Source organism: Biomphalaria glabrata, chromosome 4 (assembly GCF_947242115.1).
Source record: "Biomphalaria glabrata chromosome 4, xgBioGlab47.1, whole genome shotgun sequence".
Taxonomy (NCBI): Eukaryota; Metazoa; Mollusca; class Gastropoda; family Planorbidae; genus Biomphalaria; species Biomphalaria glabrata.
This window is the reverse complement of record NC_074714.1, coordinates 15894218-15921199: the sequence shown is the minus strand read 5'-3', so window position 1 is coordinate 15921199 and position 26982 is coordinate 15894218. Positions and strand designations below refer to the sequence as shown.

The following is a 26982-nucleotide window of genomic DNA, read 5'->3' as shown; positions in this document are numbered from 1 at the left end:
TTGAAGGAACATCCAAAACATGTAAAACAAAACCTTTTTACAAACAATCACAACTTTCACAGGGATTAGAACTCGAGTCCTTCAGAACGAAATCTGAGCATATTACACATCCTTCTTTCTCATGTATTTTACGATACGCAAAGACGAATCACGTGACCTGGAAGTCTAGATGTACGTGTAAACGTTTACGAGAATGTGAACATTCACACAAGTAACTTGTTGTATTAGTTCATTGGTAACAGTAGGAAGAGAACATTAAAATATATGTATTGAATTTAAAGAGACTTATGTTCATTTCTTTTATTTAAAAAAAAACAACCTTCTACCATGCCCCCTCCAAATCACATAAAAAAAAACAAGATTACAAAAAAAGTTTGTGTTATCACACAAACTCAAGCGGCCCCTGTGGATCAGCAATGCAGATAGACTTACATGTTTAACATTTTTAACAAGAATATCGGAAGCTATAATCTACAATCTATCAGTAACAACAATCCTATTTACATTCATACAAAATGTTAATGTTTATGCATAACTGTCTGCAATGGCTGCCTGGTCGTGCGACGTGCGCTCTGGACTGTCGTCCCGATGGTTTCGTGTCCACTGCCATCACCTGTCGTATTGAGGGAGGTTTTGGCCTTTGATGTAATGATCTTGAAATCATTATATCTAGAGCATGTCAAACAAACACCGAATGTACGTGATCCCGTTTGTCGCTGAACGAAATAGACGAACGTGTTGGGCATGTGTATAAGGTAGTCAAGGTCTAAATTTTTAACTAATAAAATTGAATAAAACTGTTTTTAATTATATAGTCTAGAATACAATGACTATTTAAGCCATGGTCTTATTTTAATTGATAAAATTAATACCGCGGCGAAATATTTCTCATTTTGCACTGTTAAATATCAATAGTAATTGCCGAAATGAATGTAATCATCAGGCTCAATCCTAAGAACCACATCGCTTATTAAAAGCAGAATCGGCCCTTAATGGCATGCACATTGGTGTTGAACCAGAGACATGCATAGCATATATTTTTATGTCTATATTTAGATCCGAATTCTTAGCTAATAAAATTTTAATGAAAACTATTTCTAACAAAATAAAATTAAAAAAAATATAAATATAATGGGAGAGTATAAAAGATGAAAAAAAAAAAAAGCTAAAAATATATAAATATATAAAGGGCAGATAATAAAATACATTTTCTGTTTTACTTTTTCCTTCCAATCTTCTGAACTTTCTTAACAAAATTAATTCATAATTACTACAGGAAACAAATCTACAAGCACAGATAGGAGACCTATAACAATCCACTAGAGAGGCGTCAGGAATAGAGTAGGCTACTTCAGCTGAGCACAAAATACAATACATGAGTCACTGGCTAACAACACATGTATGACACTCAGTCTGTTGTGTCAATGCGCCACAAATGTCATAATTGTACTTGTAAAATAGAATCATTTGGAACAAGGGAAATGTAATGAAGATATTTATCTGTCAAATACATGGCCGCAGACCATTGAAGCATCAGTATCAAGTGTAATTGTTTTTCATGCAGTTATGTCTGTTACGACGACATGCCATCTGGTAACGTAATATGTATTTGAATTCTTGGAAACGTTTAATAAGCTTTTTGATAATAATAGCAGTCTTTTTAATATACAGCTCTCTATGTTTAGGTAAGTAACACTTTAACATTGTCAGGATCATAATTCTGTAATATTGTAATACTATTGTTTTATTTTGTATATGTTGTTTACACAATATGTATGATCACCTTTTTTTTTAAAACATGGCTCTAGGACTCTAGACTATATCGAAGACAAGGCCTAAAAGTAGGCCTAGATGACAACATAAAACAGTCCTTTGGCTTAATGTTAATTTTGTATTTATTGGCAACATTGTCTTTTAGTAGAAGATAGGCACAAAACTACTTGATGATATGTAAGGGCGGGATAGTAAGTAAGTCTACAACATGTTTTGAGAGGAAGACAGACTAAGAGAGAGAGAGGGGGGGGGATAAATAGAGAAGACGAAAGAGAGGGGGGAGAAGAAAGGAGAGAGATTAAAGGAGAGAGAGAGTGACGGAGAAAGTGAAAGATAGATAGAGGGGGAGAGAAAGAGCGCGAGTGGAGAAAAAGAAATGAAGAGAGAGAGACAGAAAAGATAAAGAGACAGAAAAGATAAAGAAAGAGACCTAGAGAAAAGAAAAGTGCCAGAGATTAAATGAGTGCGGGAAAGAAAGATAAACGGAGAGAGAGGAGAGAGAGAGCAAGAGAGGAAAAAATCGAAAGAGAGGAGAGAAAGAGAGGAGAGAGATAGGCGAAAGTGATAAAAGTATGTGAGAAAGAGAGAGAATACGTGAATAAAAAAGAGAAAAAGACAGAGCAATAGAGAAATAAAGACTGATATATATTTTGTTTCTATTTTTTACTATTGTTTATTTCCCAAACAATCCTGCTTTAATCAGATGAGAACATTCAAATCTGCAACGGTCATACAAGAGTGCGGACACTGGTCCTCCCACTCCACTCCCTGGCAACGGTCAGCTTCTGTGTTTTGTCCCCACTCCCGTTGGAAGATGTCTATTTCCTTAACAGCAAGGTCAAACAACTCGGAAACTCGGAGGATGGTGACGTGTACGTCGCAAGCAAACTGGTCGACCACCAATCACAGTATACTATAACCCTCAACGTCCGGAACATTACTCTTGCCAACTACATGGTCTACACAGTTCTACTTCATGACAACAGCTCGCACCAGTTAAAACTTGAAGTCACTTTCAAACGACCGGGTGAGACTTTAAGCTACACAATTAGTTTCTGATAATTATTTGTAATGTTTACTTCCATAAGTGCTTAAAGAGAGTGTAAAGTTGGGGGGGGGGAGGGGTATGAAATGGATGCTATGCTTATTGTTTTAAGTGTGTATTAAATTAACCCCGTTTTAAAATTCTGATTGTAAACTTGGTTGCTGAAGATGGTTACTAAAATGCAGAGCTTAATGCCTTATGAAAAAAGAGAAGTCAGCCAATGTGTCTGTTTAAGTACAATGTTAAATGTGGATGAGATCCAGCGATTCTCAAATTTATATGACGGAGATAAATATTGTTTTTTAATGTTGATAATTCTGTGTCGAAAGACAATTTTGTTATTCTTGGGCGTCCCTTGGGTCTAAAAAAAGCGTCCTTGACATTGTATATTTTATCTATTTATTTTAAATATATACATTCCATGATTTTAAACACTCTCTCATTTTTGTTATATCTTCATACGCGTTTCTATGTTCTACCATTAGCCATTAGGCCTATATTGCCCCAACATTTCACTACATCGCTTCCTCTTTTTCCTTTTTTTTTGTCTCGTTCTGCATTTTCTTATAAACCGGATCATCTGAATCAGAATGCAAATTAAGAGCAGAGTACCCTGATTAATTTAAATATGAAAACCCATTATGGGTGATTCTAGGTGTGGTTACTAAGTTGTGACACGGTTACTGTGTCTGGTCAACCGTGACACACGGTCAAGTGTTGGGTATCGGAAAGTTAGGGGATATACAGGAAGTGACGAGTGTGTAAACAAGAAGAGAGGAAGTCAGCTAGTGGAGTTGGTTACCGGTATATAATGTTTGCCGTGTATATATGTTATGTTGAAATGCTTCACAATTAAAATACACTTTAAACGTAAAAAGACTTGTTTATTCACACTAAGCATAAATGTTGGAGTTTTTATTTTATTTAAAAATTGCTAGGAATTTACATTTCTGACCTCACTTGATACATGATGGAAAATCTACGTCTTTTTATTCTTTTTTTTTGTTACTTTTGCTTATTTCCAAAGACTAATGATGAGTGTTTATTGACTAAGCAAACCCAGTTGTGATCTGCATATTTTTTCACACCTGACGCAAACAAAGCCATTGCCCTCTGGGGGTCTATTAAAGTTTTACTTAACGTTATTTCCTTGTTGTATCTGTCACAGGGATTCACTTCACCAAGGACAGAACCGATGGTAATGTCTACGAGAATCAACACATCAAACTTCTGTGTGAAAGAAACAGCGAGTTTCAAGAGACTTTGAGTTTGTTTAGAATGTTTGACAGAAAGGTTCTCAATACTTTCAAGGACAAGGACAAGTTGGTCTATGAAATAGCAAGTACCAAATGTCAAGACATGGGCAGATACATCTGTGAGACCAAACACGATAAGAAATTCTTAGATCTAGAAATATTCAACTGTAAGTTATTGAAACATTTAGGGTTTTACAACATCATTGGTTTATTTTTATTGTAACAATCATTTGTATTAGTCTTAGTCTTAGTCTTAGTCTTAGTCTTATTGAGGGAGGTTTTCCGGTTATTAAATAAAGAATAGTATTTGCCTGTATAAAACATTTTAACCTTGCTTAAAAATAGTTTATGTGAAAAAAAAAGATTAATTATACTTTAGAGAAGAGCTTGGTGCTTGCTATAACGAAATAAGATTTACATAAACGCTTTTAGTTAGGAGACCTAGTCTTGCCAGATGGACAGACGATCATGCATTTAAAAAAAAGAAATGTAAGCAATGGTCTTCGAAGCCTGAGGTCTAAAATATATATGTCACACTCGCAATTTGACCCACATTTTCCAAATTGAAGTTACTATTAATTTAATTACAAAATTAACTAAAATCACACAGAAACATATATAAATATATATTAATTTATGCAACTATCTCCCGGTAAAATCGGACACATAAGCTATAAGTCAAAAACAAAAATATTACTACACACATTTGTGATAAATACATGACAGATAAAGAAGTTCGTATGTTTCCACCTACCGTGTCTCAGGTCTTCCTGAATTATAAACAACTATTTGTAATTTTGTACAGAATTTCTGTCTCAGTCAGTAAATGGACATTTACAAGTTAATGATGTGCTTTCAATTAAAAAAAAAATAGATCCGTAGAATGCATAAAATGTGTAAAAATTAACTTAAAACCCCAAACATTTGTCAAGAAAAGATAAGCGAATAGAAATATCAGCTATTGACACAAACGAGTTGCTAATAACATTTCTTGTTTGAAAAAACAAACACTGGGTCAAAGGAAACAGTTCCTTCCACTTTAAGTGTGAATACTGTTTGTTTAAAGTTATAGCGTCATTCTTTTGTTTCCAACATCCCAGGAAGTACTGAGTAATGGTAAGTAACCCTAACTCTGTCTGTCTGATACAAGTCTTGTACTCGATATTCCTTCCCCTTACAATTCTGGAATCAAGTGGAAACTTTGCACAATTATTTATTGTCTATGACAAAACATGATTCAATAAAAAAAAAATTAACCAATTAGTTATGTAATTAGTGGTATTTGATTTTTTTTTTTAAAAGATAGGTAAATGTTGTGGTTTTGAGAGATATAACAGTAATTGTGCGGTTCTTTCCACCATATAAGCCCCCAAAAAAGTGTTTATATATTTATCTTGCTCTCTCTCTTTCCTTGATTATATTGAATAAACATTACAGTTTAGTGCCCCCCTCCCAATTTATCCATAAAGTGTTTCTTTTTAATTGCCTAGCAATATTAGCGAATATTGTGCGTCTACTAAAAGGCTAGTAGAGAAGGCTATCTCCTACAAGCACGCGAACTCTGGGTTGAGAGATTTGTGCTGACATTACCATGTACTCCTTTTGGCATAAATCTACAGTGTTAGTGAACCTAGTGTTAACATACTAGATCTAGATCCACACAGTCAATGTAAGAACTATTCATCCAATTAATCTATTTTCTCTATATCCCAGGTCCACCAGTAGCCTGTTTTGACAACATGACATCAGTGTACACATCCGACGTAGGTCTCTCTACTACAATCCAGTTTTGTGTGGTGGCGTTCCCTGGTCTCCTGAATGTCGCACAGCTAGATGGCCAGGACTATGCATTAGGAAGTCATTATCCAAACGTAGCATTTCATTTGACTAACGAAGGACTGTATCACGTGATCAACATTACTATAACGAATGTCAGTGCTGATGATTTAAGAGTACACTACGTACGTGTGGCTACCAAACACGGACGTTATAACCACACATTTAAATTACAGAGAACTGGTAAGTCTTTTAATTCATTGGCTTATTTTAAACTAAATGCATTCATTTCGCTCATACGTGTTTTGATATAGACCTAATAACAAATATCTACTCGCACATAACAGGGAAATGAATTTTAAGCTAATGTGATAATTTTCCCGAAACAGAAAACCCAATAACCTTAACTTGAATATAAAACTTTGACATAGAAGTGGGGATCCTTGTGCCATTGCTTCAAATTTTATTTCTGGCAAGTTGTCTTCAATGGGCCAAATAGACTTCATTAAATTGGCAAAATACACTTCATTAAATTGGCGAAATAGACTGAATTAATTTGGCAAAACAACAGACCTCATAATTTGGCAAAATAGACTTCATTAATTGGCAAAATAAACTTTATTAAAATGGCTAAAAAGACTTCATTAAATTGGCAAAATAGACTTCATTAAATTGGCAAAATAGACTTCGTACATATCATAATGATTGTTTGCGAGCTCCTTACTAGCCAGCATATTGTGAGTCTGAGTTTTACTTTACAACTAATTTTCCGTATAAAAAAAAAAAAAGGATTTAGATGAACTCATAGATTATTCATGAATGAAACTATACTCTGGTTTGCGACATTTTTTTTAATGAATTTATTATACCGTATTCTTTTCATTCTTTTAACACGGATATCTCGGAAGGCGGGTTTTCATAGTCTTCATAATCTTTGTTTTCTTCTTCTCTCTATTGTAAAAGGAAAAAAACAATGTTGGTAACTCTATTCATTGGATGTACTTAAATACTTTGAAGGTTATTATTATATTGCAAGCTGTATAGTTAGAAAACAGTCTTAGAGCAGATAGAAAGTGTGTAGGTCTCAATGAAAACTTGTCGTTTCTTCAGAGCCTCTACGTTTGTTGTTTATCAACAAGACGAGCCTGCAGTGTGTGTCCTCACAATACCCCAAGTCTGTCACTCTTTATAAATACGACCAGGACCAGGCATTAATGAGCAAGTCCGACAATGCTGCCACTGAAGAAAGTCTAACTCTGACTCACCACCTGTCATCACGTGACTGTAATGACATTGGCACCTACCTGTGTGTGTCTGGGAATTTTATAGATCAAAAGACGTCCAAAACTGTTGACTTTCGTTCGGGCGAATGTAAGTATTTTTCTTCTTTTAATCTGAAAGCATGTAAGGCAATGATGTCCAAACTGCGTTCAGTGGGAAATATCAGTGAGCAATGGCCCCTCGAAAGTCCTGCCCAGAGTGCATATTGAAGCCGCATAGGTTGTTTTAACAACTATTATTAGACTTTCGGTGAAACGAACCTTTTGTGGTAACAGGCATGTAAGAAAGATTACAAATGACTCAGAAAAATGTTGGGCATCAGAAAGTATATAATGACACGTTGATTCTTAAATAAAATTATGTTTTTAAAGTTTCTAGAAGCTTTGAGGTTTATTTCCATGAAACATTACAAGAGCTCAAAATATTAGGAAATTATTGCATCAGAGTGTTTCAAAGGCAACATCTTTACTCCAAAATGACGTAACTCTCATGCTAAGCAGGCCTAGTTATCTGAATGGCATTGAATTTATTTGGCGCCGAAAATTGCGTGTTTATTTTATCATAAAGGTCTGACATATACTAGGAAATAGCAGAGAATAGAGGGTGATAGAACGTTTGAAAAATGAAAAAAGAAGGCACCTGTAATAACTTATACATTATATGTTGAAATTTTAGCCTAAATATGTTTTTTGTAAATACATTTACTGTACAGGTCGTGATCAATACTATGTTCTTGTTTGGTTAGGTCCACCTATTCCTTGTTTCAATTACAACAAGAAACCGGAACTAGAAACGCATGTAAACAAATCTCTTGTCTTCCATTACTGTGTCATTGACCAGGAAGGATTACAAGACAGAGTTCTGGTCAACGGAACTACAGTCTTGGCAGACGTGATGCTCTGGAACAGGGAGGTCAACGTACTGCTGCTACTAAAGAAGATGGAGATGTATCACTATCTTACATTTCTGTTTCCGCACATCCAGAAGTCAATGTTTGGAGTCTGGAACGTGACAATTATGTCTAACTCCACGAGGACATTAGAACTCTTTCTACATATCATAGAAAAGCAAGATGGTGAGTTAGAACTATATGTATGTATGTATATATATATATATATATATATATATATATATATATATATATATATATATATGGCACTTTATGTCTTGAGAGACGATCTTTTCCCTTTGCAACTTCCTATGTAAATGAAGAGGCCAATCCTTGATAAATAAAAGAGTAAAGTTTCCATTTCAGACCTTGCGATCTATGGGGTAGAGATGATGCTAAGGTCATTTGTTAATATGGCCAAGGGTTAATGGGCAGGGTGTCATGTGACCAGCTAAAAGATCAACTGCCTTTATTTTCCCCAACTAAGTCAGGTGAGTTGGGGGCACATTTCGGGCGCCCTAAAAATCCCGAAATTCAAAATCCCAGTCTCCACCGAGATTTGAAACCCGGACACCAGGTTCGGAAGCCAAGCGCTTAACCGCCAGAACACCACTTCCCTATATATATATATATACTTTTAAACCCCATTCTGTTTAGTAATATTGACTATTCCTATTTGATTGTAACACGCTGTAAAGAATTTGAATTTCTCATCTAGAGGCACTGAGTTAGAAACAATTATAAATTGGAAATTAACGATTTATTTTTCCCATTTAACATTCCTTCTATTTTTAAGGCTCTACGGGAGATGAGTTTCGGAATTTGAAAGATGAATATAATCAATAAATAATGTCCGTTGCTTGAAACCATACCTGATGTTTCAAAACTTTCTTGGGGAGGTTTTGAACTTTTATGCAAACTCGTCTACGCCCCTATACGTCCGTCATCTATTAATAAAAAAAATATTTACCGCACTGCAAAATCAAATCAAATTATTTTTTTATATAGCGCTATAGTATGCTCAGAACGCTATGGTCTAACCTCATGTTTGGACCAATGGGGAGGGGGTATCTGGGAGAAGTTTTTTGCGTGCTGCTTTTAGGCGCTCAGTAAACACAACTCTGCTCGAGCCCCTTTCATGGGTAGCCGAGCCAAGCCAACAAGCCTCTCGACCACGTTTCCCCCCACCGCTGCAGCATGTCAGTAAAGAGAATTTACATAAATGAATGTTATTTAGGAGGCCAACTGATGTAGCTAGTGTCTCTGTATGTAGTTTTTGTAATTAAAGTAAACATGCCACAGAGAGCGCAATAATAAAGTGAAAAGAGCAATGATAATTAGACATGGAATATGTCAACTTGTATTACGATTTTATATTTTGTTCTTATTTTTCTTTTGTTCTTAAAGGAAACACAAACAGTTATAGCACAACAGTTCTGGCCACAACGATAACGTTAGCCATTCTGCTGGCGCTAGTTATTGGCTTTGGCGTTTGGTTCAACTTTTTTAAAGGTAAATTGAATAGTTATATGCAGTGTTTCTCAAACTGGGATTCGTGTTGCATAGATTCATTATGCGATTACAAATATTTTTTACAAAGCTTTTATCAACTTCACTCTGTCAGGTAAAAAGTTTGTACACATTATTTCTCCGAAACCCAATTTCGGATTAAGCTGAAATTTTGCACCATTAATTCTCTTACCTGACAACACAAGAATCAATTTTAACAAATAACCAATTAGTTAAAATGTTCTCAAAATACAATTTTTACAAGCTTTTGTAATCATATCACATTTCTTAATTCCAGGAACTTCAAGGTCATTTAAGGTAAATTGAGCTAGTTTTATAATAATAAATGTATTCTCTTTAGCAATTTTCATTTAGCCCTGCTACTGCCACTTTCAATCTTATAGGAATGAGAGTGTGGGTATTTGTGATTTCATTAGCATATCTCCGCTCTCCATTTGTCTAATGGAACGACAGGTGCCGATCTAGTTTGGCATAAGCGCTCTCGCAGGTTCTACCAGGAGATAGCAATGTATGCTTCAAGCTGCTAAAGAATCATAGGCTCCTGAGTTTTCCTTTGAGTTGACTTTCGAAGCCTTTCCCATAGTTGGTTATAGCCGCAAGGGTAACGAGACGTTCCTGCCAAAAGTTTACTTTTAGGCACCAGCAGTTCTTTTTTACACCTTCTCCTGTCATTGATAACAGTTTCGCCGGATCCGGTATCTGAGCCAGGCATGAAGAACAGGAGTTGGACTGGTTGTTAGAGGTTATTAGAGACCATTGCCATTGGAGGAATTTTATTGGCAGTGAAGTGTTTAGATTCATTAACACACAGTGGCGTAGCTAGGGTGGGGGGGAGAAGGGGGGAGAATATGAAGATCCCCCCGGGCCCCCAAATGAGTGTCCGAAATTTGTATTTAAATTAATTAAATATTATGTCACTGTTATATAATCTTGCTTTTCACGTTGTTATATAAGTTAGTGCCCCTGTTGTATGTATTCCACACATATTATTAACTCTTTCCGGCGGGGTTTCTCTCAATTTGAAGGACTAACTTCCATAGCGTGTTACACTCAGGAAGTAACTTGGTATATAGGGTAGTTTATTTCATCATCCTTATCGTTTGAGAAGAAACGTGATAAGAGCTCTGAAAACAAAGGGAGACCATTCTAGTAAAGTTTGCCCCAAATTAATCTCGAAGTTGGACATCATGGTTCACTAGAATGCTTACAACAGGAAATATCTGCAACCGATCTTGGCTCCTCTTCTCTCCACACTTGGGATGTCTATTTTGTTTTGCATGTGTACTGTTTTCTGAGGCATCAGAAAAGACATCTAGTGCATTGAGCAAACCTGTAGTTGGTTTCATCAAATGGAAGAAACCCGAGAGACTGAAAGAACATGAAGAAAGAGTCCACCACAGACAAGTTCTTTTGAAGAGGAAGTTAGAAGAAGAAAAGCTGAAGTCATGTGCAAATTTTGAACAATCAGTAGTATTGGAGAGATATTCTGAGCCCTGTAGCAGCAGCTATTAAGTACTTAGCAAAAACAAACTCAAGGCGTACGTGGTCACAACGAAAAACTTGAATTCACCCAATCCTGGAAACTTCCTAGCATCTTTGAAATTTCTTGCAGAATTTGATGAAGTTACAAAACACCACCTACATAGAATCGAATATGGGAAGACACATTATTTGTCACCAGAAAATCAAAATGAGTTTATTAACATGATGGGCAATAAAGTTGGGGAATCACTTGTTGGGAAAGTCAAGCAAGTTTGTTACTTTCCTCTGATACTTGATTCCACCCCAGATGTTTCTCATCAAGAACAGGCTGGATCAGGTATCTCTAATAGTTCGTTACTTGGATGTTGATAATTTCGAAATAAAAAAGTCATTCATTGGTTACTTTGAAATTTTGAAACCTGTTGGACAACATTATGAAAAACTTTAAAACATTGATCTGTACAGAGGTCAAACCTACGATAACGCAGCCACAATGAGTGGCCGTCTGTCTGGCCTGCAGAAACCAATTCCAAAGGCTGGAAAACCATGTGGACACCTTTGGGTTTCTTCTTGAACCAACACACCTTTTGGAGTCTATGGATGATGAAACGCTGTTAAAAAACTGTGTTACTTTTTCCTGTTTGATGAAATACAGGCAAATCGCTTGTTCAATGGTGTCATTGATGCACGAGCACTTTTCATCAACAAAGAAGTGCCACAATCAACAATTGACATATTGAGGAGTCTGTCTTTATATGGTAATGATGTGTGCTCAAACCTTGCAACCTCCATCCGAATACTGCTAGCTCAGGTCCCATCCATTGCGTTATTTAAGAGATTATTCTCAAAGCTCAAGTTCATCAAAAACTATCTCAGGAGCACAATGAGGCAAGAAAGGCTAAGCATGGCTTTAATGTCAGTGGAGTCACAAATACTAGACGGTATCCATGTAGATGATGTTATAGATGCCTTTGCTGCACAGAAAGCACGACGTGAAGCGATATGAATTGAGATTTGTCACTTGTGCATTATTTAACTAATAAACAACGGTATTAATCATTAAAAGATTCTTAATGATTATTTCTTGTTTTTATTATCTAAATATTTCAGATTCTCCAGTCTTCCACAACCAGCAGCCGAATCACTTTGGATAAATTGTAGATGAAGTTGTTGTAATACATGAATCAGAAAAGAAAGAAGAAAACAGAATACAGCAGAAATAGTTATTAGAATTGGGATGATGTTATTCTCAATTGAGCCTATTTTTGCAAAATCATTTTAAATGATTAGAGAATGACAAAACAACAACAACAACAACAACAAAACGATTGTGTGCTGACTAACTATGAGTAATAAAAAATTCGACATTACCGAAACCATTCCATTATAAGAATTTATAATGTGAGTTTCTTTTCCCTTTCCCACACGCACACATATTTCACAGCCACATAGACAAAACACGCACGTTCCTACATCTTAACAAAACAACTCTATACTTGAGCACAACGACACAAACACAGTCCTACCCTCGCACACTCATATTAACAACTCTTAACACACACACACACACACCTAGGTAGATAACCAACGTCATCCATTGTTGCATAAAACTGTTTAAGAGTCACGTGATCTAGATGAAACCAAATTGTGTTCCGTTAGTTAACGTGTTCCTACAGTGTATTCATTATGTGAAAATATTAACTATAGCGTCCGTAATGTCTGGATAAATAGCATGATTAGACATATGCATCTTATTGAATCTAGTTCATCTAAACTTTGTAAAACTCACTTGCTTTTGAAATGGTGAAGATGATCATGAATATGTTATTTTAATTAGGATAAATAAAGTTAAAAAAAAGCTTAATATTAATTACATACCAAAACTATCTTATTATCGTATGTGTCCAGACTTTACGACACCCTGTAAATTGTCGCTATTGTTATCGGCTTAAGGTATGTTTTATTTATTTTTTAAAAATAAAAATACGAATATATAGCCCATATTCTTGACAAGCCTCGTTTTAAGAAACAGATTCGTTGGCAGGTTTTGCTTTAAAAACCGAATGCCACTTGAAAGGATTACTTTTAGTCATTATGAATAAGACTTTCTAGGAAAACTTAAAAAAAAAACCGTAAGTCAGTTTCTTCTAGACCTTACCGTCCAAGGAGCGAATTATGGAACGCTCGTCTGTTTTATAAACATGACACGAGGGTGTCACGTGACCAGTACAACGACCAACCTCATTTATTTACCCAACTAATATCAGGTAACCATAAATTTTGCTACATCCAGGCTTTAGGTGTGTTCCAAAAGACAAAAACTTTAAAAGTCCTAGTTTTTCTCCAGATTTGAACTTAACACCCTCTGTTATGAAACCAAGCTGTTTAGAATAGGTCCAACAGGCCTTAAGACCAGTTTTAAATTACTTAAAATAAATAAGTTTAATTGGTTTGCAAGTCAAAGCTTTGCAAGTGGTTGACAAATATAATTTTGACATATTCTTGCCTGAGGCGGCCCTTACCAGGTTAAATAACTCAAAATGCCCCCCCCCCTCCTAATCAAACCACACATTCCTAGGCAGACTGCAACCAGATCCTATAGCAGCACTATCACATTTCAATCCAAGTTTTTAAAAATATGTTAAGTTACTATTATTATTTATTATTCTATTTAAAGCTGTCCATGTGTTCTGATCTGTATTAGCGTGAACAGCGAATCGATGACTCAACTTTAAAGAATGCTGAAGTCAGCATTAATAAAAGTTGATTTTCAACAAGGCAGAAGTCGTCTTATCTCTGTTGCGTTATAGTCGTCACGCATTTGTTGACAAACAACACAGAAATCATTTCCCATAACAACGTCACGTCCTATACACAGACGTTTGGTTTGTAGAGTATATACACAGACGTTTGGTTTGTAGAGTATATACACAGATGTTTGGTTTGTAGAGTATATACACAGACGTTTGGTTGGTAGAGTATATACACAGATGTTTGGTTAGTAGAGTATATACACAGACGTTTGGTTTGTAGAGTATATACACAGACGTTTGGTTTGTAGAGTATATACACAGATGTTTGGTTTGTAGAGTATATACACAGATGTTTGGTTGGTAGAGTATATACACAGATGTTTGGTTTGTAGAGTATATACACAGACGTTTGGTTTGTAGAGTATATACACAGATGTTTGGTTTGTAGAGTATATACACAGACGTTTGGTTGGTAGAGTATATACACAGACGTTTGGTTTATAGAGTATATACACAGACGTTTGGTTGGTAGAGTATATACACAGACGTTTGGTTTGTAGAGTATATACACAGACGTTTGGTTTGTAGAGTATATACACAGACGTTTGGTTTGTAGAGTATATACACAGACGTTTGGTTTGTAGAGTATATACACAGACGTTTGGTTGGTAGAGTATATACACAGACGTTTGGTTTGTAGAGTATATACACAGACGTTTGGTTTGTAGAGTATATACACAGACGTTAGGTTTGTAGAGTATATACACAGATGTTTGGTTGGTAGAGTATATACACAGATGTTTGGTTTGTAGAGTATATACACAGATGTTTGGTTGGTAGAGTATATACACAGACGTTTGGTTTGTAGAGTATATACACAGATGTTTGGTTGGTAGAGTATATACACAGATGTTTGGTTGGTAGAGTATATACTTAATAACTAAAATATCCGCCTCATTGTTTAACTTCGCAACTGTTGATCTCTCTTTTAGCCAGTAATACTTTTTTTTACTATTTCTATCAAGTCACTTTGTCACTGCTGAAGGGATCCAGCAACATATATTTAAAAAAAAAAAGAAAACACAAAAGAAAAAAAAAATTAAAACATTGAAAAATGAATCAGTTCCTAATTAAAAATTATAATCTGCTTTACTTTTGTAAAATGGAAAAGCAGACAACATAATAAAGATTTAAAAATTATATGATTATATATATATATATATATATATATATATATATATATATATACACACTGCAATATATATCTACTTTCTATATTGTTTCCCCTAATAGAAGCCTATATTATGAGCTCTATAAATAGCCTACTAACAAAACATTAACACCTGTAAAAACTCAGTTATTTGTATCGGTAGCTGATAGCCATCGAAAAGAATTTAAGTTCAAAAATAAAATCAATACATTTCGAAGGCTTGTTCCAGAAGTGAATGTTATAGCAATCCAACAGTTATCGATTCGTTTGAACATGTATAAAAATGGTTGTTGTACATACCTTAAACAAATCTTTTTTGATCTGTAGATAGAGTAGATGCGCTTACAAATCATTACGATGTTTACAAAATGTTTTGAACAAAGTGGGCCAAGTAATATTTTATTTAGGGCTTGGAGTGTATACTGAGGCTCATTTAGTTCCTCGTTATCATCATCATCAAAATTTGTCTCATCCTAGATGACAACTTGAAACTCTAATGCTGGATATAAATGACGAGATGCGTGTGTCAGTAACGACCATGTGGTGAATATTAATATGACTTTACACTTGTGGGGTGTGGTGTACATATATAAACCAGAAGTTGGAAAACTATTAAAGCGCATCGAGTTCGAATCTCAACACGCTTCCAGTAGTCTTAGCTGTTATCCTGACCCTACAGGCAGCACGGAAGCATTCTGAAAGATACCGCTTCCCCAACAAGTCCAGAACATTAGATAAGACCATAGTGCACTGAGCATGAAATTAGATAAGACCACAGTGCACTGAGCATGCTATAACATGCAGGAATCAAAAGCAATAAAAACATAATTCTGATATTGGACAATTATAATTTTTTTGTCTCATTCGCTGCTACTACCGACAAAACAAATGTATAACAAACGGCAAGAAGAGCTTGTCACTATAAGAATGAAGGGCACATTTTAGACATGTCAGGGAAAACATTATTTACAATGTCAGTTCACTAAAATTCACTGAAGTTCACCAAAGTTTCTTTTCGCTTAAAGTCAAAAGAAAAGTCAATAGTTTGTTTTTCCGAGAAAGTATATATAAATAGCAATGAGAGTCTCTAAGTGTGGTACAAGGCATCCGAAAGATTTTGTTTTGGTAAACCTTCCTCAGTCTGGCCTACAGAACGGACACAGTAGCGGGACGTCCAAGCTGCCTGGTTTCAAGGCTGTTGTTTAAATGGTAAGTTTGATAATTAATTTGCCTTTTAAACTTTAAAAAATGCTTTAATTGCGCAATTAATATTTTCGAAAAGTTCATTTTTTTTTGCTGATACTTGTGTTTTTAATAAAGTTTTTTTTTCAATACTTGTCAAAGTAGTGACATAAATAAAAAAAAATATGCCACAATATAATAAATATGTAAAGAGTAGTGACATAATGATGTTAGTGCTTGTGTGCGTGTGTGTGGTGTTGGCCTTGAACGCTCTAGTCTCCTTAAAGTTTATGTGATTATTATATCAATAACAAGTAATATCTGATCTAAATACTCTAAGCTATTGTGTTTAATTCTGTTCTCTGAATATACCAACCATTCCTTTCCTTTTTTACATTCCTTGAGCGACACAGCAGGGCCGCCACACTGAAGTATACGCAGCCATGCAAGCAAAGACACGCACACGCAGGTTGCAGCATACAAGGGCGTCTTTCCCCAAATCTAGAACACGAACTACGATACACACATACGAGCGCACATACACGCGATCAGTAATAGTCAACATATGCACATTAACACATACACACACTCTAGAACAAAATTGACATAACAGGAACGCATATAAACTTACAGACAAAAACACAAAACACAGGAAAGAATATACAATTAATTAATTATTAAAAAGAAAGACACCGTCCTGAGGTTTACCATGAATGTACTGAATCCATACAGAGTGCAAGGATAGAGGTGGAGAATGGATCGATTCTCCCGATATACAATATACTTAGCACTTGTAGCTACAATGTCAGGGTGTCATTTAATGAGCCCTTGACATTAATCTGTGATAGAAGTTATACTTTAACTAGAGACCTATTTATATATTATATCTAGACTGGAAAACGGAAACTAATTCTTATCCAATAAGGATCAGATCACAGACCTATATATATATATATACATTGTTATGTACGTAACTCTTTTTCCAACTGTAAAGGAGGTGGCCTGAATCTAGGAAAATCGATCTTTTCTGTCTTAGAAAAGTAATGATCTTTAGTTTTTAAAGTTTAGAAATAAAGCTATATCGCTTTGCGTATTTTTAGTAGAACGGGCCATTAATTACAGAACTATATATTCAAGCAAATCTATGAAATAAAGCAGTATCCTGTTAGTTTCTGTTGAGATAATGTTTCGGAAATCCTAGATCGTAATAATTAACGTCTGTTTATTTTATTAATTTTACATACATTTGAATAGATCTTTCTAGATTATGAATTTAAAAATTGCAAAATACTAATTATGAGACGAGAGTGTTCTTATTTTCGATGTTCAATTACTAGATTTAGATCTAAACATTAAATTAAATATTACAAAGATTAGGATTGAAAAAAAAACTTAACTTTTATAACTTACAAAACAACGCTTTGTTTCAACATTTTTGAAGTTTTTCACATTTTTTTTTGTAGTGTTAAATCAGTGATGCCCAACCTAATTCAATCTGCGAGCCATTTTAATTTCCAACACTAGTGTCGCGGGCCACATGATGGAAAAGATACAAAAACTTAATGAAATTGACCTGAAACTATTTTATTTCAAGCCCGATGATCTGGTACATTAAATTATTGGGATATTTGAAATTTCTATTTACACTTTAAAAATGGCGTAAGTTCTGTTTATATTTTGCTTTTTTGTATCTTTTTAAACAGCCACACAGACACTTTCTTTATAAAAACAAACATGTTAGCTTAGAATGGTATCATGTTCTACAAAAAAGTAAAGATCCGTTCACTTTTCCTTGTAGATGCTATAGTTTTATTTCATGAACGCACAAATGTTAAATGCCTTGTTAGTAATCCATTAGAAAAAGTTATCGGCCCTAACGTAGGTAAAGATACACTTTGAAAATTTTTTGGGGAGGGGGGGAATTTCTGTTTTTTGTGCGGATGTTTCGGCGGGCCGGATGGAAGCACGTCGCGGGCCGGATCTGGCCCACGGGCCGTATTTTGGGCATCACTGTGTTAAAGGATCTCCATGTCCAGTCTAGATTTAATATATATAGGTTTGTGACTTTAACACAAGTTATTAATATTTTTCTTTGTTACGTGCTGGTACGAACTTTGCCGAGTGCAAAAGAAACGAAGCTGCGTCAGCCAAGAAAAAGAAAAAGAAAGCTGCCCTGTCAGCTTGCTCTAGGACAGATGCATATACATGCACGAATTGTGGCAAACTCTGCCACTATAGAATTGGCTTGATCAGTCACTCCAAATTTTGCGCCATCTCAAGACGTATCCAAAAGCCAATGACTCATCTTGTCACATCCATTGTCTTCCGAGACAGAAGGAGCCATATTATCTAAATCCAGTCAAACATTTTCATTCGTTATTTTTTTAAATGACGATTTCTACAAATTACAAATATTTCTTTTAAACCTAGACTAACTATAACAGTATTTATTCGTTTAATAACAGTAAGCCATTTTAATAATACTCCGCTGCTCTCACACAATCTCGGTCAGTCTGAATTGATTTTCTGCTAATAACGAGATAAGTAAATATATGGCCGGTACTAATCTAGTCATTATGATATGATAGTCTGTTCAGGAATTATTCCCATTTAGTTTATTAAGAACATTTTTGTAGCAACTATAATATAGTAACATCAGGGCACGTAAAGTTTATCTACCTGTGTATATTCTCATTCCAGAAATGCACATTTTACTATGGTCCGCTGTGTTCAAGACGTCAAATGAATATATTTCTGTAGCTCAGAAGTAGTGAAATCACTTTGTTTACTGCCCTACTTTATGTTTACTGCGCTACTTTATGTTTACTGCGCTACTTTATGTTTACTGCGCTACTTTATGTTTACTGCGCTACTTTATGTTTACTGCGCTACTTTATGTTTACTGCGCTACTTTATGTTTACTGCGCTACTTTATGTTTGCGCTACTTTATGTTTACTGCGCTACTTTATGTTTACTGCGCTACTTTATGTTTACTGCGCTACTTTATGTTTGCGCTACTTTATGTTTGCGCTACTTTATGTTTACTGCGCTACTTTATGTTTACTGCGCTACTTTATGTTTACTGCGCTACTTTATGTTTGCTGCGCTACTTTATGTTTACTGCGCTACTTTATGTTTGCGCTACTTTATGTTTGCGCTACTTTATGTTTACTGCGCTACTTTATGTTTACTGCGCTACTTTATGTTTACTGCGCTACTTTATGTTTACTGCGCTACTTTATGTTTACTGCGCTACTTTATGTTTGCGCTACTTTATGTTTGCGCTACTTTATGTTTACTGCGCTACTTTATGTTTACTGCGCTACTTTATGTTTACTGCGCTACTTTATGTTTACTGCGCTACTTTATGTTTGCGCTACTTTATGTTTGCGCTACTTTATGTTTACTGCGCTACTTTATGTTTACTGCGCTACTTTATGTTTACTGCGCTACTTTATGTTTACTGCGCTACTTTATGTTTACTGCGCTACTTTATGTTTACTGCGCTACTTTATGTTTGCTGCGCTACTTTATGTTTACTGCGCTACTTTATGTTTGCTGCGCTACTTTATGTTTACTGCGCTACTTTATGTTTACAGTGCTACTTTATGTTTACTGCGCTACTTTATGTTTACTGCGCTACTTTATGTTTGCTGCGCTACTTTATGTTTACTGTGCTACTTTATGTTTACTGCGCTACTTTATGTTTACTGCGCTACTTTATGTTTACTGCGCTACTTTATGTTTACAGTGCTACTTTATGTTTACTGCGCTACTTTATGTTTACTGCGCTACTTTATGTTTACTGCGCTACTTTATGTTTACTGCGCTACTTTATGTTTACTGCGCTACTTTATGTTTACTGCGCTACTTTATGTTTACTGCGCTACTTTATGTTTACTGCGCTACTTTATGTTTACTGCGCTACTTTATGTTTACTGCGCTACTTTATGTTTACTGCGCTACTTTATGTTTACTGCGCTACTTTATGTTTACTGCGCTACTTTATGTTTGCGCTACTTTATGTTTGCTGCGCTACTTTATGTTTACTGCGCTACTTTATGTTTACAGTGCTACTTTAGATCCTTTAACAAAGGAAGTGCGCGGACCTACTTTTTACATTTATCTTAATAATAATTTAGATAATTACTCTCCTCGGACTTTGCGATCTATAGCTCAAATTATGTAAAGGTCATCTGTTTCTATGGTTGACTGTTGTAGGGGGTGTTATCTGGCCAGCACAACGACCAACCGTCTTTATTTTTCAGAACTAATAGGGGGATTCTTAAAATCCTGAATTTTAAAATTCCAGTCTACACTGGGATTCGAACCTTAGACCCTTAATTTTGTAAGCTTATTGCTTTAGCACTCAGCCACATTGTCCCCGTGTTATCTGGGAGGAGACAAATGTTGAGAAACACTTAAAGATAACCTTTACAGAAATACATGGATAGTGGCGATTTAAAACAAAACTGTACACATTAGTCTTGCACTCTACAACACATTTAGCAATATTCTTTATGTAAATTTATCCCTTATATAAAAAGGAGTATACATGTGCTTAACGAAATTACAACATTCATGGTCACAATTTTTTAAATAAATAATTCTTTTGTTTGCTTTTACATTTAGGATGAATAAGAGTTTCAGAACTGCCCTGTCATCAAAGAAGAAATGCAGACATATATGTCTTGTTTCGAGACCCATCTCCAAGAAAATGCAACACCGAAAGAAACAAAGATATTGACACATCTGACTGACAATAATAGAAGTAGAGATACATTTGACATAGTGCAGCTTTTGAAGGAAGTCGTTGAGACAGACATAGTGTGTGACAAGTTTTTGATTCTCTCTGAACTTTCTACACATGCCAGGGCAGTGAGTCAGGCAACTTTGAATCAATTTTTACTTTCAGCTTGTAAAAAAGGAAACACATTTCTAGTCCAATGTTTCTTATTATGTGATGTTGATATCAACTGTAAAGATGATGATGGGAACACACCATTAATGATTTGTGCTTTGCACGGCTATTCTGACATCGTTCGAATGCTGATTGAGAAACGAGCCGACGTGAACAGCACTAATAAAAACGGTGATACGGCTTTGATTCTCTCAGCGTCCAAGTCTGGCTCAACTGATGTCCTTAGAATGTTACTTGAACAGGAAGAGCTGAAGATTGACATAAAAAACTCTCAGGGTGAAACTTGTTTGACAAAAACTTTAAAAAAATTTGATTTCGACAATGTCCAGGGAATCTTAAAAAAATTAAAATCCTTTCAATCTCTTGAGCATAGCTATAATCAAATGTTATCAGAAGCACGGAGTACATCTGTATGTCTAAACATAGATACATTATTCCAGTACATTGAGGAGGAAATATTCAACAATAAGTCGGCGCTCCTGTCTTCAGCCTCTGTTAGTGATTTAAAGAATGTAAAAATTTTATTGTACTTTAAAGAGACAACAAATACACAACATTCTAATAAATTATTAACAGAGCTTCTAGACATTTTTAAGCAGAAGACGACGGAAGTCAATACATTAGACATTGAAATTGTAAGGACACTTTTAAACTTTAAACCAAACGGCGAAACGTTACATTTGGGACAGTACGACAAACACATTCTAGCACAAGGTGTGCATATAGGAAACTGTGAACTGTTAGAACTGCTATGTCAACATGTCAACACACATGGCGGACTCTGTGAACAGTTTAGGACTGAAGTATGGCACCAGGGTCTTTCAGCAATATGTGACAGCAGCAGCGACAAACTCTTGAACATTTTACTTCGGTACAAACACGATCTGATGTTCACATTTCGTGGCGATAGTAAAATGTTGGAAAAAGCTTTACGAAATGGTAACAAGCGTTGTGTTGAGATGTTCTTAAACCAGGACAGTCATGTCAATCTTGAAAAATATTTAAACATTACCATTGAGAATAATCAAGTTGAATGTTTCATTCTGATCCTAGAGAGAATGCGTTTGAAAGAAAATCCAACACTTGTCAAGAATACTTCGAGGTTCTTACACAAAGCAGTAAAATTTGAACGTGGAGTTATAAGTGAATTATTGTCTCAATGCGTTGATATTAACGAAGTATACCATCATAAAACAGCTTTGATGCTGTGTAAAAATCCTGAGATAGCTAATATTTTATTAGCGAAAAATGCCAAAGTGAACGTGATCGTGGGCCCTAGACATTTCAATGCATTTCTATTTCTGTTTTCATCTCAAAACTTAGATCATACCAATATAGATCTTCATTCTACTGATGAGAAAACCGAGAGACTACTGAAGTTAGCAGCTGTGTATTTAAAACATGGCGCTAACATAGAAGACAAAGACGATCAAGGTCGGACTGCTCTAATGAGGGTGTCACAGCACAACCAGGTCGAGCAAGTCTTAACATTCTTGCTAGCCTCTGGAGCGAATCCAAACAACCAAGACAGCGAGGGCAGAACTGCTCTTCATTTCGCTGTTTCGGGAAGTTGTCACAGAAACGTTGAACTTCTGTTGGATTACAAAGCCGATGTCAATATGACATGCCACAATGGAACATCCTGTCTACATCTGTGTGTCACAACACAAAACATAGAAATTCTTCAATGTTTAATTCAACACTGCGCTGATGTTGATAAGGTTGATACCATGGGCAATACACCTTTATTGTTAGCAGCACGTGCGCCTGTTGTTAACATCGACATAATTAGATGTCTTGCTTTCGTGGGTTGCAGATTAAACCAGCAAGACACAGGGGGTAAATCAGCCATGATGTTGGCAGCAGAGAATGGTTGCATGGATGAGATCTTATTGCTGCGTGAGAAAGGTGCATCAGTCAATGTGAGATCTTCTAGTCATCACAATGTGGTGGACATATTAGTGACTAAAATAGCAGGTTCCCAGGGGAATGTCAAAGATTTAATCTCATGCGTTAAACAGCTAGTTCATAGAGGAGCTAGTGCTGCTGGAGTTAAACCAGAAAATCTTTTTTCCCTAATACGTAAGGGTCATCACAGTCTTCTACAAGTACTGATAACAGGCGGATTGAGTCCATCAGAATGTATTTTGAATGAATATTTTTCTACGGTCTCAGGAACTGTTTCCCCATTCTGTTACGCCTTATTGAAGAACAATTTAGAAATGGCAAAATATTTCTGGGACATTGCGTTCTTAACTAAATGTGATATATCCAACAAGTGCAGGGTACAAGCTATTAGCTGTGACTTGAAACAGAACAACTACACAGAGAGTTTGAAATTTGTGGAAACCTTGTATAATCAACCTTGGACACTCTTTCAGCTCTGCAAGATATCTTTCTCATCCCGATATGCGTCAGGCCTCGAGAAAGAAGCAAATATTGGTATGATGGAGCTTCCTGAAACATTGTATGAAGAACTTATGTTTAAAATTCCAGGTACGCAAAAAATAAATCTGAAGGATGTAGATGTTGATGTCTCAATGGACACTGACGTACCAGTTTGGGTCGATGATGATCAACGTCAATACTACAGTGCTGACGACGCAACTGACCATAACTACCGAACTCCAATATGAGATCCTAACTTAAGTCATTAGGAAATGTACTAACTGCTGTTTATTCATCTAGATGGAATTAGGACATACAACTTTATCATTACGTGCCCTCATATTTTATTAGGAATATGTAAACAATATGAAAAAAAGAAACATTATTTCTATACATTATATTCGGCTAGTTCTAGTACTTGTAAAACTGTAGTTGTATAAAAAAAAAATTAAAATTTAAACTAAATTATATTATATTTATTATTATTATGTTAGAAATGAACGAGTAGTCATTCTCTGGCGCTGCCAGGGTCGAGTTTCGCTAAAGAGAAACAAAATTCATCGTAGTCCCTTTAACAGTTTTCACTGAGGAATTTTCTGGTGATGTGGCAGGTCTGCAGCAGTACCGCCCTCTGACAGGCAACGAAGATGTTCCTAGGAATGTTAAGGGCCTTGAAGGTGTCTGTGAGGTCAGTTGTTATTATCCCCTCGGTTGATATAACAATGGGGTATATTGTTATTTTGGACAATTTCCATAGACGCTTAATCTCCAAGCCTAGGTTCCCATATTTTCTTTGTTTTTCTATCTCAGTTTTTCTTAAATTATGAGACAGTGGTACGGCGATATCGATAATGGTAGCGGTTTTTTCTTTTTTATCGATGAACAGCAGATCCGGGCGATTGAAATCTACCGTTTTGTCGGTCAGAATAGGCTTATCCCAGTACAGCAGATGTTCAGTAGACTCGAGAACCTCTTGCGGAGAGTATTTATAATAAGGGGGAGTGTCCTTATCGATCAATTTGTACGTCAAAGCCAGGTGTTGGTGTATTAACTTTGACAAAGTGGTCTATATAGACCTCAGGGGATCTACGACGACTTCCAAGGGGTCTACGAAAGGGAAAAAAATATTTGGGGGTCTATGAGATGTAAATGGGGGCCTACGAGAGGAAAATCTCATTTATAAATGTTGTGAATATGAATTTGATTTTACATTAATGGAATTTACAACTATCCCATACAAACATAATATTTATATCTTAATTGAAATCCTATATATTTTAAACAATTTCTTCGAAAGTGAAATTATTTTAAATTGTAATACCTTATTTAAATAGCTTATTTTAGTCTACATGTAACTAACATTTATGCTATTTAACAGAGGCAAATCCAAAAATGAAATGTAGATAGTACTGTTGATTGTTTGAAATTTGTCTTCTTTCCTTGTCGAACTTATAATGCCTATGTGGACTATGTGCCTTATATGTATCAAAGTTTCATAAAATTATGAAACGAACTTAGCTGAAGGATCACTTGAGATGATACTACCATGACAAAATAGATAAAGACTTATGATAAATTTGAAGAATCAATGACAAAGTTGAGAAACGACCTACATTGGACAAAACCTTTTGATTTTACACAAATCTGCATCTTATATCATTAAATAATAAATCTAACCTACAAAACCTTTGATTTTACACAAACCTGGATTATATATCATTAAATAATAAATCTAACCTACAAAACCTTCAATTTTACACAAACCTACATCTTATATCATTAAATATTAAATCTAACCTACAAAATCAATGTATGGGCATACTGACGTGACAATTTGTAACATTGAAAGCTTCTTAAGTAAGTAATTATGTAATTATTTCCAAACGACATATTTCTTTATTCAGCTGACCGAGTCCATCTTGTCTTGTAAGGAAGCATTAATATTGGCACATAACATGTTCGTTTTATTATGGATTAAAATTTAAAAAATCTGATTGGTAGATTACATGAACATCTTCAGTTTGTTATCAACGCAGTTGACCAATCCTGAAGCCAGACGTTCAATACGTGATTGTCCAGAAAGTAACGATAACGTTTATTCATTGCTTCTTCACATTTAAAGCAAGATGGTTGTCGAAAGACTTCAATGTTTGAAAAGATTTTCTATCTTTATGACACTGTTTCTCAGTTGTTGAATGCTAAAGAGTTTATTTAAAAAAAATAATAATTAAAGCTCAATTCGGTATATTAGACATTGCCTATAAAACAGTCTTTTTAGCGGCCCCCGAAAGGGGAAAAGACGCTATTACTTTTGTGCGAAATGTCTGTCCGTCTGTCCGTCCGTCCCATTTAGATCTCGTAAACAAGAAGAGATATTGAAAATCTGACTTCACAATATTTTAGACCATTCAAAGTTCTGATGCAACGGCTACTTTTTTTGTTCCTGAAAGCGAAAATTCTAATTTTTTAAAATCAATTATGCAAGCAGTTTTTTATAAGAAAAAGCTAATTAGTATGCATTTTATGTTAGACCTAATTTAAGACGAATAGTAATCTTATAAACATTATTTTCGCAAACATTTTTTTTATATAGCGGGAATTTTTTTTTTTTTTGATCATTCGAATATGAGTTTGAGCCTTTTCAAAACAATTAACTTATTTAGTTCAAACCGAGGGTCCCGGGTTCGAATCCTGGTGAAGACTGGGATTTTCAACTTCTGAGTCTACCCGCTCTAATGGGTACCTGACATTAGTTGGGGAAAAGCAAAGGCGGTTGGTCGTTGTGATGGCTACATGACACCCTCGTTAACCGTAGGCCACAAAAACAGATGAACTTTACATCATCTGCCCTATAGACCACAAACTAGTTAGGCCAGGTTCACATCTAACTTTACATTCACTTTCACGTATCCTTTGATCTGCGGGACGGTTGGGCACTACACAAGATCTGTTAACCTTCTTTCTCCATTCTTATCTCTCATTTGTCTTTGATATAATTTCATTCGGATGTTCTTTCTGAAAATATTGAAGCCTACCTGGGTGGACCACTGGTCGTGCGGTTTGCGCGCTGGACTTTCGTTTGGATTTATCGACGATCGAAGGTTCAAACCCTGCTCTCATCCCCCGTCGTCCTGCGGGAGGTTTGGACTCGGAAGTAAACTATCTTTAACTCTGAAGGATTATCCGAATTATGTAAAACATTTTACTTCGGGGGCCGATTTTGAGTTTGTGTTTCCACACAGACTGTCTTTTGTAACCTTGTTTGATAACTTCATTGAGTTTAACTTAAATGTATTTTTTTTTTCGGTTTTCATCATGCTACTATATGAAATCAGTTTAAGAAATATCACTTGTCTGGACCAGCAGGAAAATGGGGGTTTGGTGGCAGGGGCAGACTGGGTGTCAAGTCAGCCCTGTGTAACACCTGTTTTTGTGCTTAGAGGTGTACTAATCATTAATGTGTCTGCTGTATGCTAAATAAACATGTCTTCTCTT

The 26982-nt window shown here is 35.5% G+C and overlaps 2 protein-coding genes across 4 annotated transcripts; both read left to right on the top strand.

The window, feature by feature from the left end:
* The first annotated feature begins 1343 nt into the window (after positions 1-1343).
* LOC106053794 (uncharacterized) lies at positions 1344-13037 on the top strand. 2 transcript variants are annotated; one of them, XR_008777572.1, is made up of 9 exons: positions 1344-1685; positions 2477-2800; positions 3987-4241; positions 5788-6093; positions 6961-7221; positions 7877-8206; positions 9447-9532; positions 9828-9847; positions 12143-12416. XR_008777572.1 is itself a non-coding variant. In XM_056026880.1 (9 exons), the coding sequence occupies exons 1-9, from the start codon at positions 1604-1606 to the stop codon at positions 12191-12193; spliced, it is 1734 nt and encodes a 577-aa protein (XP_055882855.1). In that variant the 5' UTR covers positions 1347-1603; the 3' UTR covers positions 12194-13037. The 2 variants fall into 2 exon arrangements, 1 of the variants encoding a protein (XP_055882855.1); XM_056026880.1 differs by having other exon boundaries at positions 1347-1685; positions 9428-9532; positions 12143-13037.
* On the top strand, positions 12875-26982 carry LOC106075215 (putative ankyrin repeat protein RF_0381). 2 transcript variants are annotated; one of them, XM_056026878.1, is made up of 3 exons: positions 12875-12985; positions 15473-16204; positions 20811-26982. In XM_056026878.1, the coding sequence occupies exon 3, from the start codon at positions 20853-20855 to the stop codon at positions 23733-23735; it is 2883 nt and encodes a 960-aa protein (XP_055882853.1). In that variant the 5' UTR covers positions 12875-12985; positions 15473-16204; positions 20811-20852; the 3' UTR covers positions 23736-26982. The 2 variants fall into 2 exon arrangements, with proteins under 2 accessions (XP_055882853.1, XP_055882854.1); XM_056026879.1 differs by lacking the exons at positions 12875-12985; positions 15473-16204 and adding an exon at positions 17507-17836.